Source organism: Paralichthys olivaceus, chromosome 22 (assembly GCF_024713975.1).
Source record: "Paralichthys olivaceus isolate ysfri-2021 chromosome 22, ASM2471397v2, whole genome shotgun sequence".
Lineage (NCBI taxonomy): Eukaryota > Metazoa > Chordata > Actinopteri > Pleuronectiformes > Paralichthyidae > Paralichthys > Paralichthys olivaceus.
The window spans coordinates 6,302,967-6,323,295 of record NC_091114.1 but is presented as its reverse complement, the minus strand read 5'-3'; the positions used below and the strand labels follow the sequence as shown (position 1 = coordinate 6,323,295).

The 20,329-nt window shown below is 42.6% G+C and overlaps 1 protein-coding gene across 4 annotated transcripts in view; it reads right to left on the bottom strand.

The window, feature by feature from the left end:
* Nucleotides 1-20,329, bottom strand: part of nlgn2a (neuroligin 2a) — a 188,001-nt gene that overhangs the window by 44,032 nt on the left and 123,640 nt on the right. For all 4 annotated transcript variants that reach the window (XM_069518471.1, XM_069518473.1, XM_069518472.1 and 1 more), the window contains one exon: nucleotides 7,298-7,447. In XM_069518471.1, the coding sequence (XP_069374572.1) occupies nucleotides 7,298-7,447 (150 nt within the window). The remainder of the gene's footprint in view (nucleotides 1-7,297; nucleotides 7,448-20,329) is intronic.

The window sequence follows — 20,329 nt, the reverse complement described above, 5'->3', positions numbered from 1 at the left end:
CGGGTGGCAACGGAGCAGGCTGGCATGGAGAGGCACACGCAATGGAGAGGAGCCAAAGAGAAGAAGGGATGTTCCACACACTGTGGTGGAAGTATGATGTACAAAATGCTCATCCAAGAAACTGGCGGCCATTAAATTCAAAAATACTGTCCAACCACTGTCCATGGTGCTGAATCTGGGGCTGCCATGTCCTCTCCCTCATATTGTGTGCAGAAATCCCGCAGAGGGTTTACACTTATCAGCATGATAAAAAACACTACATATGAATATGTCTATGCCCAAACACAGGATTGTGGGTTAGGGCTGAGGCTCATTTATGCTGACTATACGGAAAAAAGAAAATGTCCATTTCAGACTACGAAACTGTCACCAGATACCTCCATGAGTCCTTAAAGTCATACGTCATACATCCACTAGAAGGCAGCGCAGAGTCAGACTGAGTGATTATACACAGGTTGTCAATATTTGTGTAAACTTGCTAAAATAAAAGCTGATTGACTCCTTCCCCACTGCTACTAGAGTAGTGTCATGAAATGACTGTATGTTATTACACTCCGGGGTCAGTGGAGGGCTCTAGACGTATTTGCATGGGGGGGGTTAGGTGGAGTTGAGGCATTGCAATTGGTCATGTTAAAATGTTACGTGGTGGCTCCTGCAATAAAGCCTATTTAATAGAAGTTGGATCTCTGCATCTGAAGTCATCTCACAACCAGTTTGCCTTTATGTTTTGAATCATTTTCGATGTCATGAATGCACCAGAAACAACACCCAGAGGTTTAACATTATATCGTCAGGCCAGGAAAAGGTGCAGGGTCATGGTCTCGACTGCCAAGATAAAGAAGAAGAAGAAATGATCATTAAGGTGTCATTGTTCCATCACTGCGCATCGGAGCCAGAGGTAGAGTCGATGAGAAATGAACACAATCGCATTGCAGACAAAAGCCAGATGTTGACGCAAGTTGAGGGGCTCAAGTTTCTCCTCAAAAAGTTCCATCATTGTGGACACTTTTGCAGTTGTCTGACATTGACTACTGGCACTGCCCCCCCATGATTTCAGGTGGTACCGCTGCATTTTCAGAAGCACAAATTGTACAAATTGCACAAAAATGAACTGGAGTACGGACAGCATGCTCCCTTCATTTCCAGATGCGTATCTAACAGAAAGCATAAATAAATAGATTTGTGTCTGACTTTGCAACATTAAAAATGCCATTTAAACACGACTAAAGCTGCAATAATGGATGTCTTGGCCTCTTGGGACCAGTGGAACATCGAGGACAAACATCCTACAACTTGATTCCCTTCTCTATTCAAGCAGCCATTTTCTCACCTGTTTTAATAACTGTTTCAAACTGTTATGAATGTATGTATGGAATGTTGGGGTCCATCACAGATTTAACAATTTTTCACACAACTGACATGATATTAAGAGAAATCGTTGAAAATGGAAAATCACCACTGTCATATATAAAACACATCCCAGGATCCATCACATATGACATATGATACTGTGGGTTGTCTGAAGTTCACTCTGGACAATGCGTCCAGAAAATACATAATATAATATAATATAGCCTTGCTAGAATTCAATGCTAATTTCCAGGAGACTTTATGTATTTTTTAATCGTGTGATAAGATGGAAGTAGGAGGATCTGAAACTGACTGACGGCAGCCTCAGAAGACTGGGACGTAATAAAGCTGCTCACGACGCAATTTCTGATGGAAAGGTATGAAAAACCGCTCAATTCACTGAACGGATACAGGCCTCGTCTGTCGCTCCTGTCTCTGCAACATAAACCAAACAGGTGACAGCATCAACTTCACACCTGCTCTCTCTGGATTGTTCAAGATTGCTTCGGAAAATGCAGGAAATCCCTCAGGAACGCCGCGGTGGAAGAACCGGGAAGGTCAAGACACAGGTCATAGAGCTATGTATCATTCATTCATCATATTCTACACTAAAAATGTAAATTATATCCACAAGAAATACTCTAGTACGCTGATACCATGCGTTGTGGCTGCCTGCACACAGAGCTCAAAGGCAGTGTTAGTGTTGGTCCTGAGGCACAAACATCATGTCACTGAGCTGCTGGAATCCTGCACAAATACCAACTTTTTTGTTGCACATGCATTTGCACTCACTCAACAGCCAGTGTGAGTGTCAGTGAACGTAAAGATTCATGAAATGGTACTTTTAGCTCCCCCCAGACAACTCCGTTATTCCTGTGGAAGAACTGAGTGGTCCCAGCCGCACAGCGCCACGCGATGATTCAAATGGCTGTCATCCCTTCGTAATGATGATGCATCCGTGGCTATTATCAGCCCCTGGTTCCTCACTTACAAAGCTGATTGTTTGACATGTGAAACATACATCAGCATAATTTGTCCCATCACTCTTTTTTTTAAAGAATACCCTCAAAAAAAAAAAAAAAGGGGGGGGGGTCACAATCATACCAGACCCCACGCCGACCAACAAAAGCAGGAGAACATGAAAACAAAAAAGGGAATTCATCTACTTTTATACTTGGATACATGATTCTGTTAGCTTTTCATGATATCCAAAGCTTGCACTCAAATAAACCCTGCTTGTGCTTTACATTGTCAGCTCTTGCTAAGCAAGAACTGGAGGTGAGCTTTTTTTGGTCAGTTAAATATGTGTCAACATTAGAGTGCTAACTTGAAATGCTCTTCACTGCAATCACACATTAGCTTCCTTTCACGGCCGCAAAAGCTGAAATGTTTTCATTCTCACCGGCCTGCTTTAAAGGTGGGGTCAACCTTATCTATCAATACATATGTTACAGGTTTATGTTCGTGTAAATCTTTATATCTAAGTTAAACATACAGGGTTAACAGTGGGTGTTAGAGGATTCAATTCATCCCCAGGAGGTAATAAAGCAGAAGGTGCGTAGGGTAAGAAATCAAAGCTACGGACAAACAGAACTGGAACAACGTCTGGGGAGTTTGAAGGAATCTGTTAGAGCTGTCTGAATACATGTCTGTGAGTGTGTTAATGTGTGTGTCAGTGCAGGAGGGCGTCTGCTGCCATCTCACCTGCCCATGGGAATGTGCGCCGTGTGTGTGTGTGTGAAAAAGAGAGAGAGAGAGGTGCTAATCCCCTCTCAGAAAATAGTGGACCAGCTTGTCCTCTATCTCAAAGTCACAGTCGATATCACCCAACACACACTCAGTAAGACTGTGTGAGGCTGAGCATTTTTAAAGAGAATTCATCCCAACCTCAAGACATTCAATCCTCTGTGTGTGTGTGTGTGTGTGTGTGTGTGTGTGTGCTGCAGTCGTTGCAATGAAGAGATGGGTCGGCCTAATGTGTGCCATGTGCACAGAATTGTGCGCTAGATGAATGTCTGCTCTGGTGCACACTCAAAAACAGCTCTGCAGGTGTTATTTTTAGCATCACGGGCGAACGTAGCCCCTCTCTCTCCCCCTGCTCCCTGCCCTCTCCCTCATCTCTCTCCCACTGTCACTTCTCTCATCTCTCAAAATCTCTCACCCAATTTCATGAGTGTGTATCTCGGCCCGCACACACACACACACACACACGCACACGCACACAGTGCATACAGTATGTCCACATACAGCTCCAAACGACGCTCCAAGCTTTGTTCTGCGCTCTTCCACCTCTCTGCTCTCATCACCACAGTTAACGTCTGAATGAATTCATTGTCTCACTTTCATCTCTCTTGTTCTCCCTTTCCTGTCTCGCGCTCAGGCCGCACAGGGATATTAAAAGCCCATCAGGGTGGAGGTGATGCATTTACTGTAAGCATGTCTGTTGCTAAGGCATCCGAGGCAAGGTCAAGTACTCAGTGGCCTGGTGAAGCCTTTCATTACATATTTAACTCGTCAGAATTCCCCGCAGAGAGCGCCTGCTGCTTCGTCCACCGCCACTTCAGCCATGTCTGCTGCTGCTGGAGAGAATAGCTGTCTGGGGTGCAGAAAGGTACATTTCCATATTAGTATATGGATAGAAGCAGGCGTGTCCTGCTATGTCAGTGACTCCTCGGTGTTAAGCATTTTGTGTAGCTGGAAAAGGGGCTGGCAGGGTGGCTGTTAAATCAGCATGTCAGTGGAAATGGAGAGAGAGAGAAAAGATCACATCTCTCAATCAGTCAGATGGAAAAAAAAGAGAGAGAGTGTGGATTTCTCTTCACTTTACCTCTATTTCTGCTATTTTCTTTTGTTTTTTTATTTAATGCTCCTGTATGAGGTCTGTGAATGACGCAAAGAGAACGATTAGCATAGAGACTGAATTTAACTCATGTGTTAAACATGAATCCAAAGTGACTAAACACACCCCAACAATGCTTTTACTCAATAATTTCATTTTTTTTAAACTTAAAATCTTTACAAAAGGTAACTGGAGAATTGACTTTTGGAGCCATTAGTAGCACAGAATACAAAGAGACACCTGCTTTCCTGGCTGGTATTGTAATGCACTAAATGTGTTAAGCTGTGAAAGGGTTTGGAATGGATGGATTGATGGCCAAGCTGCCATGAGGGGGGGAGAGGGAGATCTAAATAGGTGGCATAAAATGGCGAAGCACTGGGCAGGAAAAGGGGAATGAAGGAATAGTAGGGCAGCTGACGTAGTCGCCTCGGATGCCAACAACAGGGACGTGAGGTGGAGAGTCAGTTTGTGTTTATTTCTTGATTCAGATTCAAATTTAAAGAGATAAAGGAAGGAAGACGCTGCACAAGGTTATTTTTTCTTAGCCTGCCTCAGGGTCAGTGACAGAAGAGAAGCAAAGACATTTTTAGACCAGGCTTCTCAAGCCGCAAAAATCTTTTCCACTCGCAAATACATTTTCCAAAAAGAGGGAATCCCACATTTAAATGGGCCCTGACGACAAGTATCGTCAGACATATACCTACAGAGCTTATTCCTCTGTGTGGGGGTGCAGCTCTAGTGTTCTAAAGAAAATAATGATGATTCTAAGTGAAATATATATGAGACACGCTGTTGTGACCTGTTCCCTCCTTAAAATGCACATGGAAACGGTAGTTTATTTTAGAGTCAGGCTACATCCATACTACACTGTTTTCATTTGAAGATGACAGTTTCAAACTTTCTCTGTTCATATGTTCAGTTTTAATTCCCGTGCTGCAACCCCCTCAGCACCCCTACTTCCAGCCTCCTTGACAGTACGTCATGTGGCCCATTAAACCACATTAAAGGAGAATTTAGGTGTATTACATCTTGGGGCTTATTTTCATAGTTTTGAAATATATATTCGATCACCTCTGAAGACATTGTACTCATCAAAGTCACCAGTCATTCCCAGATCTGCGAAACTACAACTAGTAAACACAGGCTTGTAGGCAAGTAAAAGTGCAGTGGGTCTACAGAGAGTCCAGCAGCTTAAACATGAAGCACAAAGTCAGTTTTGTCCATAAAAATAACTGGATTTACGTGGGATGCAGGTCTGTCAGCAGGTCTCCTTTTTCTTTCCTTTTTTCTTTCCATGAAATTTAGTGGAGGACTGACCCAAGGAAGAACTCTTTTTATTTAGGATCTGGACAAACAGGTGAATTCAGGATTTTTCGTAAGTCGTAAAGCTCGGTGGAGGTGCTCGCGTTCTAAAGCAAGTCACTCTTATTTTTATGAACAGGAAATACGCCAAACAAACAAAACTAGAATGGTGCACACACAGTAGAGTGCATACCTTTGCCAAGGCCCAACATTCATCACCTTAAATTCAATCAAGCTTCAGCACTGTTAATGTTAATGTGCCTGATTTTTTTTCATCATGATCCATGAATTATTTACTGGGAAAACAGCTAAACAGTAGCAAAATGCCTATCTCACAATAAAAACACAACACTAAAATAATTTTTGTATAATCTCGTTCACAAACACACGAACCAACCAAGAAACAAACAGACAGGACTGAAAACATAACCTCCTTGGGGTAATGATCCCAATAATCAGCTGAGTAAGAGCACAGAAATCTAAAGGCGAAGACACACACTCCTGTCACACATTGGTTTCCTGGCAGCTTCATGGATCTCTGGTAATCGTCACATTTTAGGTTTCATTTTACTTATCCACTCGAAGCAAGAACTGCTGATGAACTCAATAAAGATGCATTGAATAGCAAACCCTTAAAGTAATTATATGCAAATGAAAATCTGTCCCCATTGTAAAAGCTGTGCAAGAGCTCCGCAAAAAACAACAAAATGACATCTTAAAAAGGAAAGAAATGAAAAACAAATCAAAGTGAAGGAGCCTATTTTGAAGCAGCTTCCAAACGCCCGCTCTCTCTATAGCTAATGAAATATCTAATGCACTTAGTTTCCTTTAGTTAGCACCTGCCTCCACAGAGGCATGTTCCTCCTCTCCACGCTGAATGACTTGGTCTCAATGGAGTGAGACGGAGCGCGGAGAGTAACAGAGGGGAGAAGTGAAGTGTATTTCCAGGAAAAGGTTGACAGGCTGGTGCTGGAGAGCTGATGTGAAAGATGATCCTCATTTTTTTCCTCTGTACTTGTCTACAGCAGAGCTCAGAGCTCAGCGGGCATCAGCGTGTAAAGCCACCTACACTACTTTGCAAATCCTTCACTATCACTGTGACTCAAAATGCATTGTAACAAAGTTTGGGTAATGTTTGGACCTTCTACAATAATCGCTGGTGAATTGATACTTTTTAAACGGCACCGGTGTGATTTCATGTTCCCTGTAAGTAGGGAAACTGTTTCGGTATTGTGCATTGTGACCCAGTCCTCACATTATTCTTTTTACTAATCTTGCTTTCTATAGAAAGGATGATGCTGCAAAACAGACGACTCGAGGTCGGCTTTTCAAACAAAGGGGCGTGCCGTTAAAATCCAGACTTGTGATGTGCATTTCTGCAGAAATCCCAGATCAGTCAGTTTTTGGTGTAACCAGAATAAAAATGAATAACATAGCGGTGGTCACTTGGAAAAAGAGGTCAAAGGTGGGGCGACACCATCAATCTGTTTAAAGTCGTGTGTGTCTACCGGCTGCACTGATATGACTGATAAAAGATGAAATACAGAGAATCCACAGGCCTCTCACGACTTAATAACCTTCATCTAATTAAACTTTAATGATCGTGCAGTTACTTGACAAGATGCGAAAGGACTCAAGACTCATAAATATCCACACCATAAATGTGTGCTACTAATAATTATTTTAACAAAAAATAATTAATTTGGCTTTTTTCTGACACATTCATCTGTATTAATCTTTTACAAAATAAGACCGAATGCAATTTATGTGTGTATAGCCCTTTTACCCATTAATGAGGCCACTTACCGAGTACGCCGAGCCGGTAGTTCATGGTCACCACGATCACGTTGCCATAAGCGGCGAGGACGCTGGCATCGAACATGTTTCCGGTTCCTTCCATGTAGGAGCCTCCATGAATGAACAGCATGACAGGCTTCTTCCTGCGGTCACGGATATCTACACACACACACACACACACACAGAAAGATTAGAAAGCAGAAAGGGGGAAAAAAGTCAATAACTGTATTTATGCCTCTCATATTCTTTTTGATCACACATTGTGTTAGCTCATAATATACTGTGCAAACAGCAAATTGCTCGGCTGGATGAAAACACAATAACTGCACTGTTCCTTGCAGCTGGGAGTCATTTCTAAAAAATGACTTTGAGGTAATTTAGATTTCAGGCAATGATTCCAGCAACAGGCAATAATAAGAGACACCCCTGCAAGAATCTAATCAAACGTTTCCTGATTAAAGCAATAACGCCTGAAGAAAATCACTGGGTAGTGTTGCGTATTAGAGCCAACTCGTGTATCACGGCCTCTGACAGTCTTTATTTCACGAGGATCCATGGATTGACCTGCACTGACGCGCTCCTATCAATGAAAGCCTGGTCAGACACGAGCTGATGGTTAAAACGGAGAACGTGAGGAGCAAATCATCTGCACAACAGCTTTTGTATTGTGACAGTGTCAAATGTTGGTGTTAACCATTTGAACTCCGCAACACAATTGATCCAGCGTGGTGTTATTCTTGCCAACTGTGATGTCATTTCTTTAGGTATCTTCAAAAGCTTCATATCAGTAAACTCTGTACTACCTCAGCTACACGGTTATGTAAGTCAAGAAACTATAATAAATCACACAAAGTTATTATAAAATAATCTGTTAAATGAAAAAATAATTTAAAAAACAAGTTTAGTAAATATCCAAAACATTCCTATGTATTGAAACATGGACAAAGTATTTTCTGGCAATTATGATTTTTATTTGAGAATGATTTAAACAGGATCATGCAAACAACAGTCTCTCATTTTCAGAGGCGCTGTAACTGCATGCAGAAAGGCACTCTGGGACGACAGAAGACAGAAAGTAACTGGGCACCACAGGCACAATTCAAAGGTAAAAAAAAAGGCCCCTGGACGACATGTGGACACGTATTAAAACCTGTAGGGTGATGCTGATGTCTGAGGATCACTCTGTGCAAAATTGGCACATAATGATAATGAAAGGCCTGTGGCTCTTAATTCCTCATGTCCGTCATGAATTTCTATAATTTCCCCATTTTATTTTACACCTTAGAACTCAAATCTCCCGTGAATGCAAATTGCAGCTTGCCCTGAGCTGCAGGGACGGCTGTAGCAAGCAATTTCTCGGTCCTCACTCCCCCGTGGGGAAATCTCTAGACAACACAGTTTTCTTGGACGCGATCATATTTTTTGCACTGGCACAAATTGTTAGCGGATCCTGCCTCATGGTGAAAAAAAGGAAAGATAATGGAAAGGTTTCACACAAAAATGTCATTTCTATCATCTGACGACACAACAAAAAGTTTGCTTCTGGTGAAACACACACTGTCAATCTCTCGACCACCTGTTTTAACTTGAAAAGTAAATCATTTAGCGTCATCTTTTCCCAGGTGGGTGCCTCAGGAGGTCGTCCACTAACCAGAAGTTAGTGGTTTGATCCAAGTCTCCAGTCTTTGAGCAAGATACTTGCCCCCAAGTTGCCCCTGACGGCTGTGCTGGCAGAGTGTGAGTGATGTGTGATAGAGAAAGTGCTGCACATAGATGCACTGTATGGAGTCTGTGTGAATAGGTGAATGGCAAAACTGTATTAAAATGAGCTTCCAATGGTCATCAAGACTGAGAGGAAATACAGACCAGTTACAGACCGTCTAATTAAAAAACAGAATCATCTGTTATTGGTCAGTCATGTCCTTATGCTGAGTTATTTTGAATTTAGAAGCTTTTCATTTTTCCTTCTTTCTAATCACATTGGAATTGTTTTTACATTTAAACAAATAAACATCTCAGAAAATAAGTCTTTCTGAGAACCGAAACTACATATTGGCATCGTTGCTGAATAAATGCATGCAGATTACTCCCAAAATACACCCAGTCAACGTCAGTCATCTGAGTTTCCAGCATATGCCTGCTCCTGCAGAGCTGTGTGTGTGCAGGATGGTCCCTGATGGGCCCTCGTTGGCCTTTGAACCAGTCTCTCCTGACTGAGAGCAGCGATACTCCTGCCTGCCAGGAGCCCACGGTAGCATATGGCACACAGGACTTAGAACTGTGGCACAGTGACAACCCCTGTTGGCTCCTGTATGTGTGTGTGTGTGTGTGTGTGTGTGTGTGTGTGTATAAGCCTGGGGATATGAGAGAGCAGCAGTGCAGGACAACCACATACGTATATATCGCAGCTACAGGATCTGATAGTCGGGAAGAGATGGAGGGTGTCTGGCTCCCTTCGAAACCTGCTCATGTACTGCATATACAAATAAACAGTGTGCATATATAAACACCAGCGGTTCCACTGGGCCGTCACACAAACGCAGTCATACGTGTACATGGCCATGATGCTAAAACCAGAGCATCAGTCAGGCCGTCACACTCTGCACTTTGGGAGAGAGAAATCTGCAGGCAGCTGCAATGGAGAGTCGCTATGGCAACTGCTTCACTCCAACTTGTTTCCGCCCCGTTCTCTCTCTCTCTCTCAACCTCCCTGCATGAGCCACCCTCACGTGGACAAAGTCTCATTGACTGTTGCCATGGCAACATATTGCTCTCGTGGAGCTCTAACCCCATGGTGCCCTTCACCGCATCTCCTACCTGAATCTCATTTCGTTAGCGGCCAATGACCACACACACACACACATCGTACACACACAGAAACACACACACACACACATCTCTGTGCTCTGCGTCAATAGATGAAGACTGACAGCCACTGACATCGTAGGAGACAGGATGCAGATGCACTGATGCACCCACGCACACCCACATAAGACACAAAGACACACACCAAGCAGGCTGTCACAGTTGACCTGTAGACTCTGTGTCCATGGATCAGTTACAGGGCGAATCGTTCTGGCACAGTGACAGATAGGACCGGGGCCCTCGGGGGCTACAAGCTCCCCCTCTCTTTCTCTCTTCCTTTCCTGTCTCAGGCGCTCTGTCTCCCACTCTCTGCCCCTGGCTCTGTTGTGTTTCTGTCACAACTAAACTTTAGCATGCGATGCCCACTGAAGGGCCAGTGTTTAACCACACTTTATCCTCAAATGGGATAAACTCCTAACAGACCACAATAAAGTAAACACTGACCCACCTATGGTTCCTTTATTATTTATTAGGCAGAAGGCTAATCAGATCATCAGCTCTAATGGGGGAATCTGTGGAGTATGTTTAATACTTTTCACAACTTGTCCACGAATCAGAAACAAAACAGGAGCTGCATGACAGCATGATGTGAATGTGTTGTACCATGGAGGCAGTATGGGTAACGGGACAGTGTCCAGAATATACATACAGCAAAGCCTCAACAAATCCTAGACATCGTGAGATTATAGACAGATGGTAAACACTTCCTCACAGGCATGAGCTGATACAGAGAGGGGGCTTACTCATCATGACATGGCACTGACTTACTGTTTGCATGTACGACTACAGGGCGGCAGGATTCAAGAAAAATGTTTTGCATTTTATGCCACTTAACAGCTTTTTTACTATTTTCCCTGTTTTAATTGTTTATTTGGTAAAAAGGGACTGAGATGTCGCAATCAGATATTTTTGTACAGTGGGAAGAAGTGGAGTAAAGTTTATATACGTTTTCCATTGTGCTATTACAATGACTATTCAAGGATTACAATACTTCCTCCACCACTGCTGCTCATAAAACATATACAAAACTAGAATTAAGCACTTGCTGACAACACAAAACACCTAAAAACACAAAATAAACAGAATCAGTAACTAAAAACAATTGAAAAGTGAACAGAATAAAATACCTGAATGATGGCAGTAAAAAAAATGTCTCTATTCATCAAACACAAACAACAGCAACAAAGACAAAGCAAGATGGCAGAGAGCAGCTGAGGACTGGTACCCTGAGGAGCTTAGCATGGCTGCTGATCCTTTCAAGCAGAACGGAGACAATGAGACGATTAGGCCCTAAACTTGTGTCGAGCGTTCCAGTTTAGCGCGCCACCCACTGCTGCCCTAGGAGATGCCACCCTCTGGTGTCCCGACGAGACGCGGGTCTTCATCTCCACTGCGTTTATCGTCTGGCTGATTAGTCGCAGGGACGGAGTGCGGTCTGCTGTGCTGTGTACGCCGCTGTCAGGTGTTGATTTTTTGGGGGAGATGATGTTTGACAAATTCAGCACAGCAGAGTGGAAAGATTGATATGTACCTGATATGTTCAGCTGAACTTCAGGGGGGTCGACATGACTCCAGATTATAAAGTCTACATTATGTTTTCTTGTTTGTATACTAAATTACAGCTGAGGGTGAACCATGGATTGACATCAACCACACCCTGCCCTACCCCAACTCAGCTTCCATAGGATCTACAACAGCTGTGTGTGTGTGTGTGTGTGTGTGAGGGATGCGTGTGGCGGACATTGCATTTAAAAAGCATATAACACTTCTTAACAGAGCAGAGAGTAAAGGGGCCTGCTGAGATCTCCCCATAAACTGAGTTTGGAGAGATGGGAGCGGAGAGGGCCCTCTCCTTACAGAGAGAAATAATTAAAAGCATATTGAATCACGTTGGGCTGAAATGACAACACATGGGGGAATAACATAGCATACAGATTTTTTTTTTTTTACTTCCTACAAATGAGTATTTTTCACTTCTCCTGCAGAGGCTCAAGATTTGTGCATTCCCCCACCATTTTTATTTTCATTAGTATGGATAGGCCTGTGAATGTGTGTGTGTGTGTGTGTGTGTGTGTGCACGTGCACATGCAGGCATGAGATAGATAAATATTGACCTTTTACTCTGAGGTTCCGAGCAGTAATAATAAGGAAATTGCTCACAGCAAATGATGAACTGTCATCTTTGTGCAAATACACACGGGCACTTTGTACTAGTGGTCCAATTAACACAAAGGTTACGGACTGGTGAGAATATTGTAACAGTGTAATGGAGGAAATGCTTTTTTAGATATTTCTGAATTCCTTTGATGTGCAATTTTAGACACGATGGACTAAAATTAGTACAAAAAGCTTATTTTCAATAAGCCGCACATGGATAGATATCCCAGATATATGTAGCTGTATTTATTCTGTGAGGCTTCATCCTCTGCATTACGAAAACATGCATGGGAAATTATTTCTCTTGCTAAAAGGCCCCAAACCAAGCCACCACTGTGCAAGTGAATTTTTTCTACTGCACATTCAGAAGACAATATTCATTTGTTAGTGCAAAGAAGTTACATTTAAAGCTTCAGTGTGTAGAATGTAGTGATATCTTCTGGTGATGTTGCATGTTTCAGCTGAATACCCCCAACCTGACAGAGAACATGTGGTAGCCTTCAGCTGTTGATGTAAATGAAAAGTATATAAATATGAATATCAATGGACCTTTACAAATGGTTGTCTGGCCACCAAGAATCTCATAATGCAAATAATATAGACTTGTGCTTTTGCATGAACCTTGAGTAGGTAAAGCCACTGGAATCATCCACATTCAGAGAAAAACCTACAAACCGTGCTCTCCCAACTAACTGTGTGGCTGCCTGACAGGATGTGATGAATGTGTGTGTGTGTGTGTGTGTCAATAGGAGGTCAATGGCAGGCTCATGTGATAGAGGGCTGGAGGTTAAGACTGACGCGCAGTGATGAATGGGATGTGATGAGATGCACAGCAGCAGAGGCGGCCTACAGGCCAGCAGGCAGGGCTAAGGCTTAATCATTAGAGCACAATGGATCAAGGCAAAGGCCATACTGATTGCATCTGGGACGTGTGTGTGTGTGTGTGTGTGTGTGTGTGTGCATTGGCATTATAATACATGTGAGAGGCCACTGGATGGAAGTAGGAGCATGTTATATAGTCCTAACTTTAAAGAAAAAAAAGTTTGGGTTTGATTAAATAATTTTACAATAATGAGAAAAATGACTAATTACATCCCATATGTGATGACTACGAAGTGGAAGCCATCCTTCAAAACCAAATGGGCTCTGAGATTATTCTTCTTAATCGATGTTGCACTACTGAATAAGCTTGTTCTTTGGTCTCAAGTCTGCCTGTCTGTCTATCTAGTAACCATTAATCTATCCATCCATGAATTACATTAATTAACTGTTTTCTTCCTCAATAATAAAACTCACTGACATTAATTTCATACAGCTATACATCTTAACATCGATTCAGAAAGAATTCACTTGTTTGTTTTCATATAACAATATGAATGCAGTTAATACCAATTGATGTGCATTCAGTTGCTGAACCTGGTAGTTTATTGCTGCAGGGTAGTATTGCATTGAGAAGAAGAAGAATCTCTCACCAATCTCATACTCTGCATATAAATAAAGGAACCACACAGGAACGTGTCCTGTGGGAGGCCGTGATTTTCTTCCATTCAAAGGTGTCTGTTTGGTTGCTGCCTCTCAAGCGTCTGCCCTAATGTGAGCCTCTTAACGTCCTGATTAAAGTCTGCATAATTACATGAAGATAATTATATTGCATTGTAAAACATCTCTTCCACTGTCAAGCTGTTTTTGACAGGTCTATTGTAAAACAATCAAAACCTGTGCTCTGACACGTTATCTCATTTTGTGTATGGACATATGACATGTGCTTGCCTCTGGGGTGTTTGGATAATCATATTAGGTGGAATAGATACAAGTGCTAACAGGAGATGCTCGTCCCACAGAGTCTTCCATTGAGAAAGTTTTACATGGACTTGAATTTTTTTTGATGGCACTGAGGTTCACATGTGTGTCCAAGGGGCTGTTTCCTGCCAGCACTCCCTGTAAAAGATATCCAGGAGAACCAGTGTGAGAACACAGCGGGGAAATGTCCGGAAAAGCGAGCGAGTGGGCGAGTGGACATTTCTACCACAAGACGGACCCAATATTGAAATAATACAAATATTCATTCATCCATTATCCTCTTGACATTCTCTGTCTGTCTCTTACACCTTCAATTAAGAGTAATCCATTAACATAACCCCAAATAAATGAATAAAAAGAGATGATAAAAACTCCACCATTTGCCTATTTAACATCAAATCACCACTGAAGAAACTCACAGACACAGTCAGAACACACCCCTCATTTCTGTCTGAGCTTTTCTCTGGGCTGTAGGGACCAGCAGGGAGTCTGGATGATCCTGCACTATTTGTACTCCGTCTACACCAACTTCACTCCAGCAACAGTGAGCAAACATCCACCTCCCAGCTCAATATGCTTCTACAGAACAAACCAACAAACCCTATAGCCTGAACACAAGCAGACAGCTTCTGTCTATGGAATCCATCCTACAGTGGAAGGTCATATAGAAATATTGAGTGTTCAGCAATTAAAAGAGACAAGCCTGTTGTTATTGTGGTTTTTAATTCAATTCAACCAATTCATCCAAATCACAACATAAAGTATCTGAAGGCACTTCACATGAGCCGTTTTCAGACAAATCCGGAGAATTGGCTACGGCACCGTTCACACATGCGCAACGCAGCGGGAGGCTCTGCACACATGCTTTATTCAGGCGACAGGTGAAGCAGGCAGTTGACAGGAAGTTATGTATTAACTCCGCTGCTGACATCACATGATTTTCTTCACAACACACAGACACTTTCGTCGGCTCTTATCGCCACAAATTCTATTACCATGTTTGTCTGTGTCTTCTACGTGTGTCACCACTTTTTCACCGGGAGATATTTGCTTTCTTCTCCTGGACTTCTACGGACATTATTCTGGGATGCAAGGCGGATAAAGTCAGCGTCTCGCTCGGACATGTGTGTTCACACAAGCCCCTCCTGCTGAAAAACTGGAACTGCAGAGTTCAGCGCGTGTCTGAAAGCAGCTTTTGTAATTGCAACGGCAATTGGGGAGCGAGACAGGAAGAACCCTCTAACAGAACCAGACTCAAAAACAACAACATCATTAATAATAATCAAGGCAATTCCAATAGGATCCTCGCACTGTTAGTGCTCTGGCCCTAACAATAACAGAGTTGTGACAGATCTGGATCCTGCAGCTCTGGAGTCAGAGATACTTGTTACATGTGGTGGGCATCATCCTTTGTATTTGAAACTCAACGCCTCCTGCATCTACTCTCTTTTGATTCTAAATCAAACAGCAGCAGATTTAGAGAAAAAAGAGGGGAGCAAAGGAGAGAAAAAGACAAGTACGACCACTGGGAATAGAAGGAGCCTCTTCCTAACTACTTGATTCCTATCAGACTCAATAACATCTCCAAAAACACAAGTAGCTACACCTCTCTAATTTTCCCTGGCTGTCCATCCATCTCACTTTCTTCTTTCTCCGTCCGCTCACACCACCTCTTCGCCTCTCGCCACCAGCAAGTGCTCTCCCCTCCGCCTCCTCTCCCGCTCCCTGTTGCTCTCGATCTATTTCACAATCTCTATCTTTCGTTCTCTCTCTCCACCCTCGTCCTCTCCAGCAGCCAGCCACCACCCTGGCCTCGCTCATCTTCTCCACTTGTTTGTTTTCTGATCTCCATTTTCTCTGCGATACCCCCCTCCCCTTTCTTTTCATCTCTGGCTATTTTCCTCTTCTGTCTTAATCAAGCGCTGGCGAGCCTCTTTCTGTGAGAGTCTATTCGTAACCACTCTCTTACCTCGGATACAAGCCCAGCATATCCAAGCTTCTTGTTTTACTCAGTTTCCAATTGCACTCAGTCGTCTTCCTTTGTCTTTTCATCTCTCTCTCTCCCTCTATCTGTTTGTTTTCCTCTATCTTTTTCTCATCTCTCCATCATAGGCTTTTGTAGCACTTCTACTGGTAAATTGTATCCCTCACCCCTCCTCTCTCCCATCTGTGTTATAAATAATGGTTGGATCAGGCTGACTTTTTGTTTTGCTCACTATTAGGGAGCAGATCAATTGCACAAATCGAGAGGCAAACACACACACGCACGCACACACACACACACACACACACGGCCCTCCTGTCTTCAAAATGCCACAGTGACGACACAGACACAGGCATTGTCCTTGCTTCTCCACTGCTGGCTCGCTCTCTTTTCCTCTCATAACGTTCCTCCTCTCTTCAATTCTCCACATCCTTTTCTTCTGGCCTCAAGCCTTTTGGACTTCACTTGACCCCCTCTCTTCCTCTTCCTTGCTTTGCTTTAATTCCTCTTTTCTTTATGCTTGACTGGCAACAGGATATGCAAAACTTTTGTCTCTGTGTGTGTGTCTATGTGGATATGAAAGTCTCACTTGAGGTAGAATGCAAAATACTACGAAAAGTACCCAAATGGTCCCCTTAATGCAACATATTTGAAATTACAATTAGGCCCACTGGAATTTACCGACTACATACATGGAACAGTCTCATGCAACATACCTAGATGTTTGGCTCTCTGCTGATAATATTCTCAAAAGTATGAAACTTCCTCGTTGATTAATGTTTGTGCCATCGTAGAACAGTGGATCTAAACAAGCTACTATATATATATGTACCAGTTACTACAAACAAATAGCGCTATACCTCTAATCCCAGTTTGATGCATTTGCTGCAATATTGCTCCTGTTTTGATCAAATCTGCTCACACGCCGGAGAGCGTGGCCCCAGCAGGTAGTGAGGCGGCTGTAACTGTTCCGCAAGGAACACGCGGTACTCACACATCCAGCAGGCATATATTTGTACTTTTACTTGAGTAAAATTTTTGAGTACCTCCTCCAGCACTGTGTAAAGCCCATTTCTTGAAGAAAACCATAGCTCTTTAATACTTAAAGAATATTCTGATTTCTAAAACTATCCTTAGTCCTTGTTGCTTTAAGGTTGTCCTGGCTCATTATGGACTATACTTGTGCCCATTTACTTAAAGACTAGCATTTTGTTTGCTTCTACTCTCTAACTTTTCCTGACAACATTATGCAACATCAATCTGGTTGAAATCTGGTCAGAGTAAGATGTGAGGCTGCGAAGGCTCGGAGCTCAAATACTGAACTAGGTTTGTCACAGTTGTGCTGAATTTCTTGGAGAACTGATAGAGCAGCAATATGGATTTTTATATATGTATTACTTTGTGTTGGTACATCTCTGGTTTGTCTTTGATTAAAATGTAATCAACCATGCTCCAACGCTCCCCTCCACGCCTCCCTCCCTCCCTGTCTGTCCTCTTGCAACCTCCCATTATACCCAATCCTCCCCCCTCTCTTTCTCTTTGCCCTCTCTAGAACGATCTGGCCATTAGTGGGGCGACCACTGAAGCCCTGGTTTCACGGGGTGTCTGGGGTCTAATTGGGACTGAATGAGTGAGAGGGTTTGTTGCTGTGAGGCCTCCTTGACACTGGCAGGGATCCAGGGGCTGGTTTGTCCAGCCTGTCCCAACAGAAATGTGCACTCTGAGTGAGTCTTTATATATAGTCGCCCATCCATGTCATTACACCCACACTTTCAACATGCATTTTTCACCTTTATGTTTGATTTTGAATTAAAATCATATGTAAATATATCAAATATGTCAAATTCACACTTTGTCCCAGTAGTGCAGATATTTAGTAAAATAAATGTTCTTCTCTGCATTTGGGCCTCGTCTGCAACCACAAGGTGTTTAAAGTCACTTGTTTGGATGGAGAAATTATGTAAAACGGTTGTGGGGAATATATTTTTTAAATAAAGGGGGAAATATCAGTCCAAAAACAATATATTTCCGCAGTAGTGTAGACAGGCCTTAGAATGACTGCAATCTTTAAGACCCACAAGAAATGTCTGTGCTGTCACGGTGAAAAACAATTGCAGTCCCTGTGCCTTTTTCATTCCATAGTGAAATTGGAATTTAATTGGACAACTCAAAACCTCCCTTTCATTTGCTAAGCAGCGACATAAGTGTATCAACTTTATTATTTACTAGCACTGATATGTGTACTGAGAGCAGTGACTGTTGTGCATCACCACTGCTCTAGAAAAGCGTCTAAAATAGATTTTTCTTTTTAAAAGAAGTTTTAGTTTGAAAACACCGGGGCTGCGCTTTAGTCTGGACGAGCAGAAACGGAGATGTTTAAAAACTATGATGTAGACACTCACAACTGTTTGCTGATTGGGTCTTTTTGGTCATGATGTAGCCTTTGCTGATTGGTCAGTCTCCTATCACATGACTACTTTCCTGAAGAAAACAACCAGCATTAGACTGAGCTACCAGTGAAGAACGCAACATGGATAATCAATAACAATCATTGCTGACCCCGTCTTTGCTAACAACTGTTGTGCAGTAACATTTCGGTATTTTCTAACGATACAACTATTTACATGTGTAGGAGATAAGCTTTTATTGGAGCAATACCTGTTTACACCAGCACACGCAAGCCCACTGATGAACAAATGAATATAAGTGCACAATATATTGTGTTTTCGTTGTAACTTATCGTCTTGATTAATGGTTCCAAAGGTTTCGCTTACAGACTTTAAAAACAGTTTGTATTAAACTTGATAATGTAATCATGTGCGAGTTACACCAACGCTCGCTGTTTGTGTGTTTTGCAGTATATCACCTCGCGGAAGTAATATATTCTTTTTCGATTTGTGCGAGTGTGAGCTCCCGCAGGAAGAGCAGAGGAACAATAAATTGGGTGCAGAGAGTCACCTCTGTTGTCTCCATTCAGACACCAGCGTTCCCATTAAGTAACGCTGTCAGCTCTGCCGCTACCCACTGCTCTCCGTCTCATACATAACAATACCTCCTTAATTGGAATGCCACTGCGACAGTTACAATACAATCCAGGTGGAAACGACGCGCACAAGTAGAGGTAACACAAGCTGAAGAAAGCTGTGGCTGGTCAAAGAGAGAGGAACTTTTATAACTTACAGCAGCTTAGCTCAACATATTCTCGCAGAACTGCATGTGTGTGCACAGTCAGAGGAGTGACTCATCTTTCCTGCAGTGTACGTCAGTGCAGTGTGTGTGTGTGTGTGTGTGTGTGTATCCTCAGCAGGCATGCCGTTTGAGCTGTGATCTCTGGGATCTGCATTGCCAGGAGCCTGGCTACACTCCACTGCGGGGTGTGTGTACTGATGTGAGAGTGTGTGTGTTCAGCCGCTCATCTATAATCAGACATTGTTACATGCATGGAGATCTTCCTGTTTGTGCTCCACGTCACCCCGGGGAGGGAATATGGCTTATCAGCAGCTCACTCATCTCGTCTGTCCTGACAGATAATCTGATGGCGAAGAAGTAAATTCGCTTTTTTCTCCAGAGCTGTCAGACCCTTTGCTCTGATTGGTTTTCCAACTTGGAGTCACCACACCCACCTTTTCCCTGTAACTATGCAGTTAAACCAAAACCGTTGCTGGTAGACGTCAACACCTTGTTCTGTACAACCATTTGAAATAAGATTGATGGAGTTCTTCCACTTGGAGTCCCACTCGCTTTTCTTTGATTCCACAAACTGGGAAATAAATGTAGCTGCCAAGCTGCTCGTTTAAATATTTAGAAACATCATAAAAATAGGCCACACTACTTACATGTTTGACACGAGCTGATGTTATCTGATGACACTGCAGATACTCCATAAAAAGATTTCCCCAATATGCTTATTAAAAACAAGCCAGCGGCAGTTTATTTCTCTCTTTGCATATTTGCTGTTGTAATTATATTATGGCACATGAATTTATTTCGAGGAGATAGAGTTGCAAATATCTGTTTTAATGTTACTGTCTACTTTTGATGTCATTCATTCTTTTAGAATAGACAGAATTAGATGATTGATGGTGTGTTTTTTTAAGAATAAACACCAAATCGTGTTTTGCCAGTCTCTTGAGTGATATTCCAGATCATAATTTTCATCCTGCCGCTGTGAGTAAAGAAACTTTTCATGACCTCTAGTTCTCACACGGGAGTGTAGAATGAAAAAGAGTCAGATT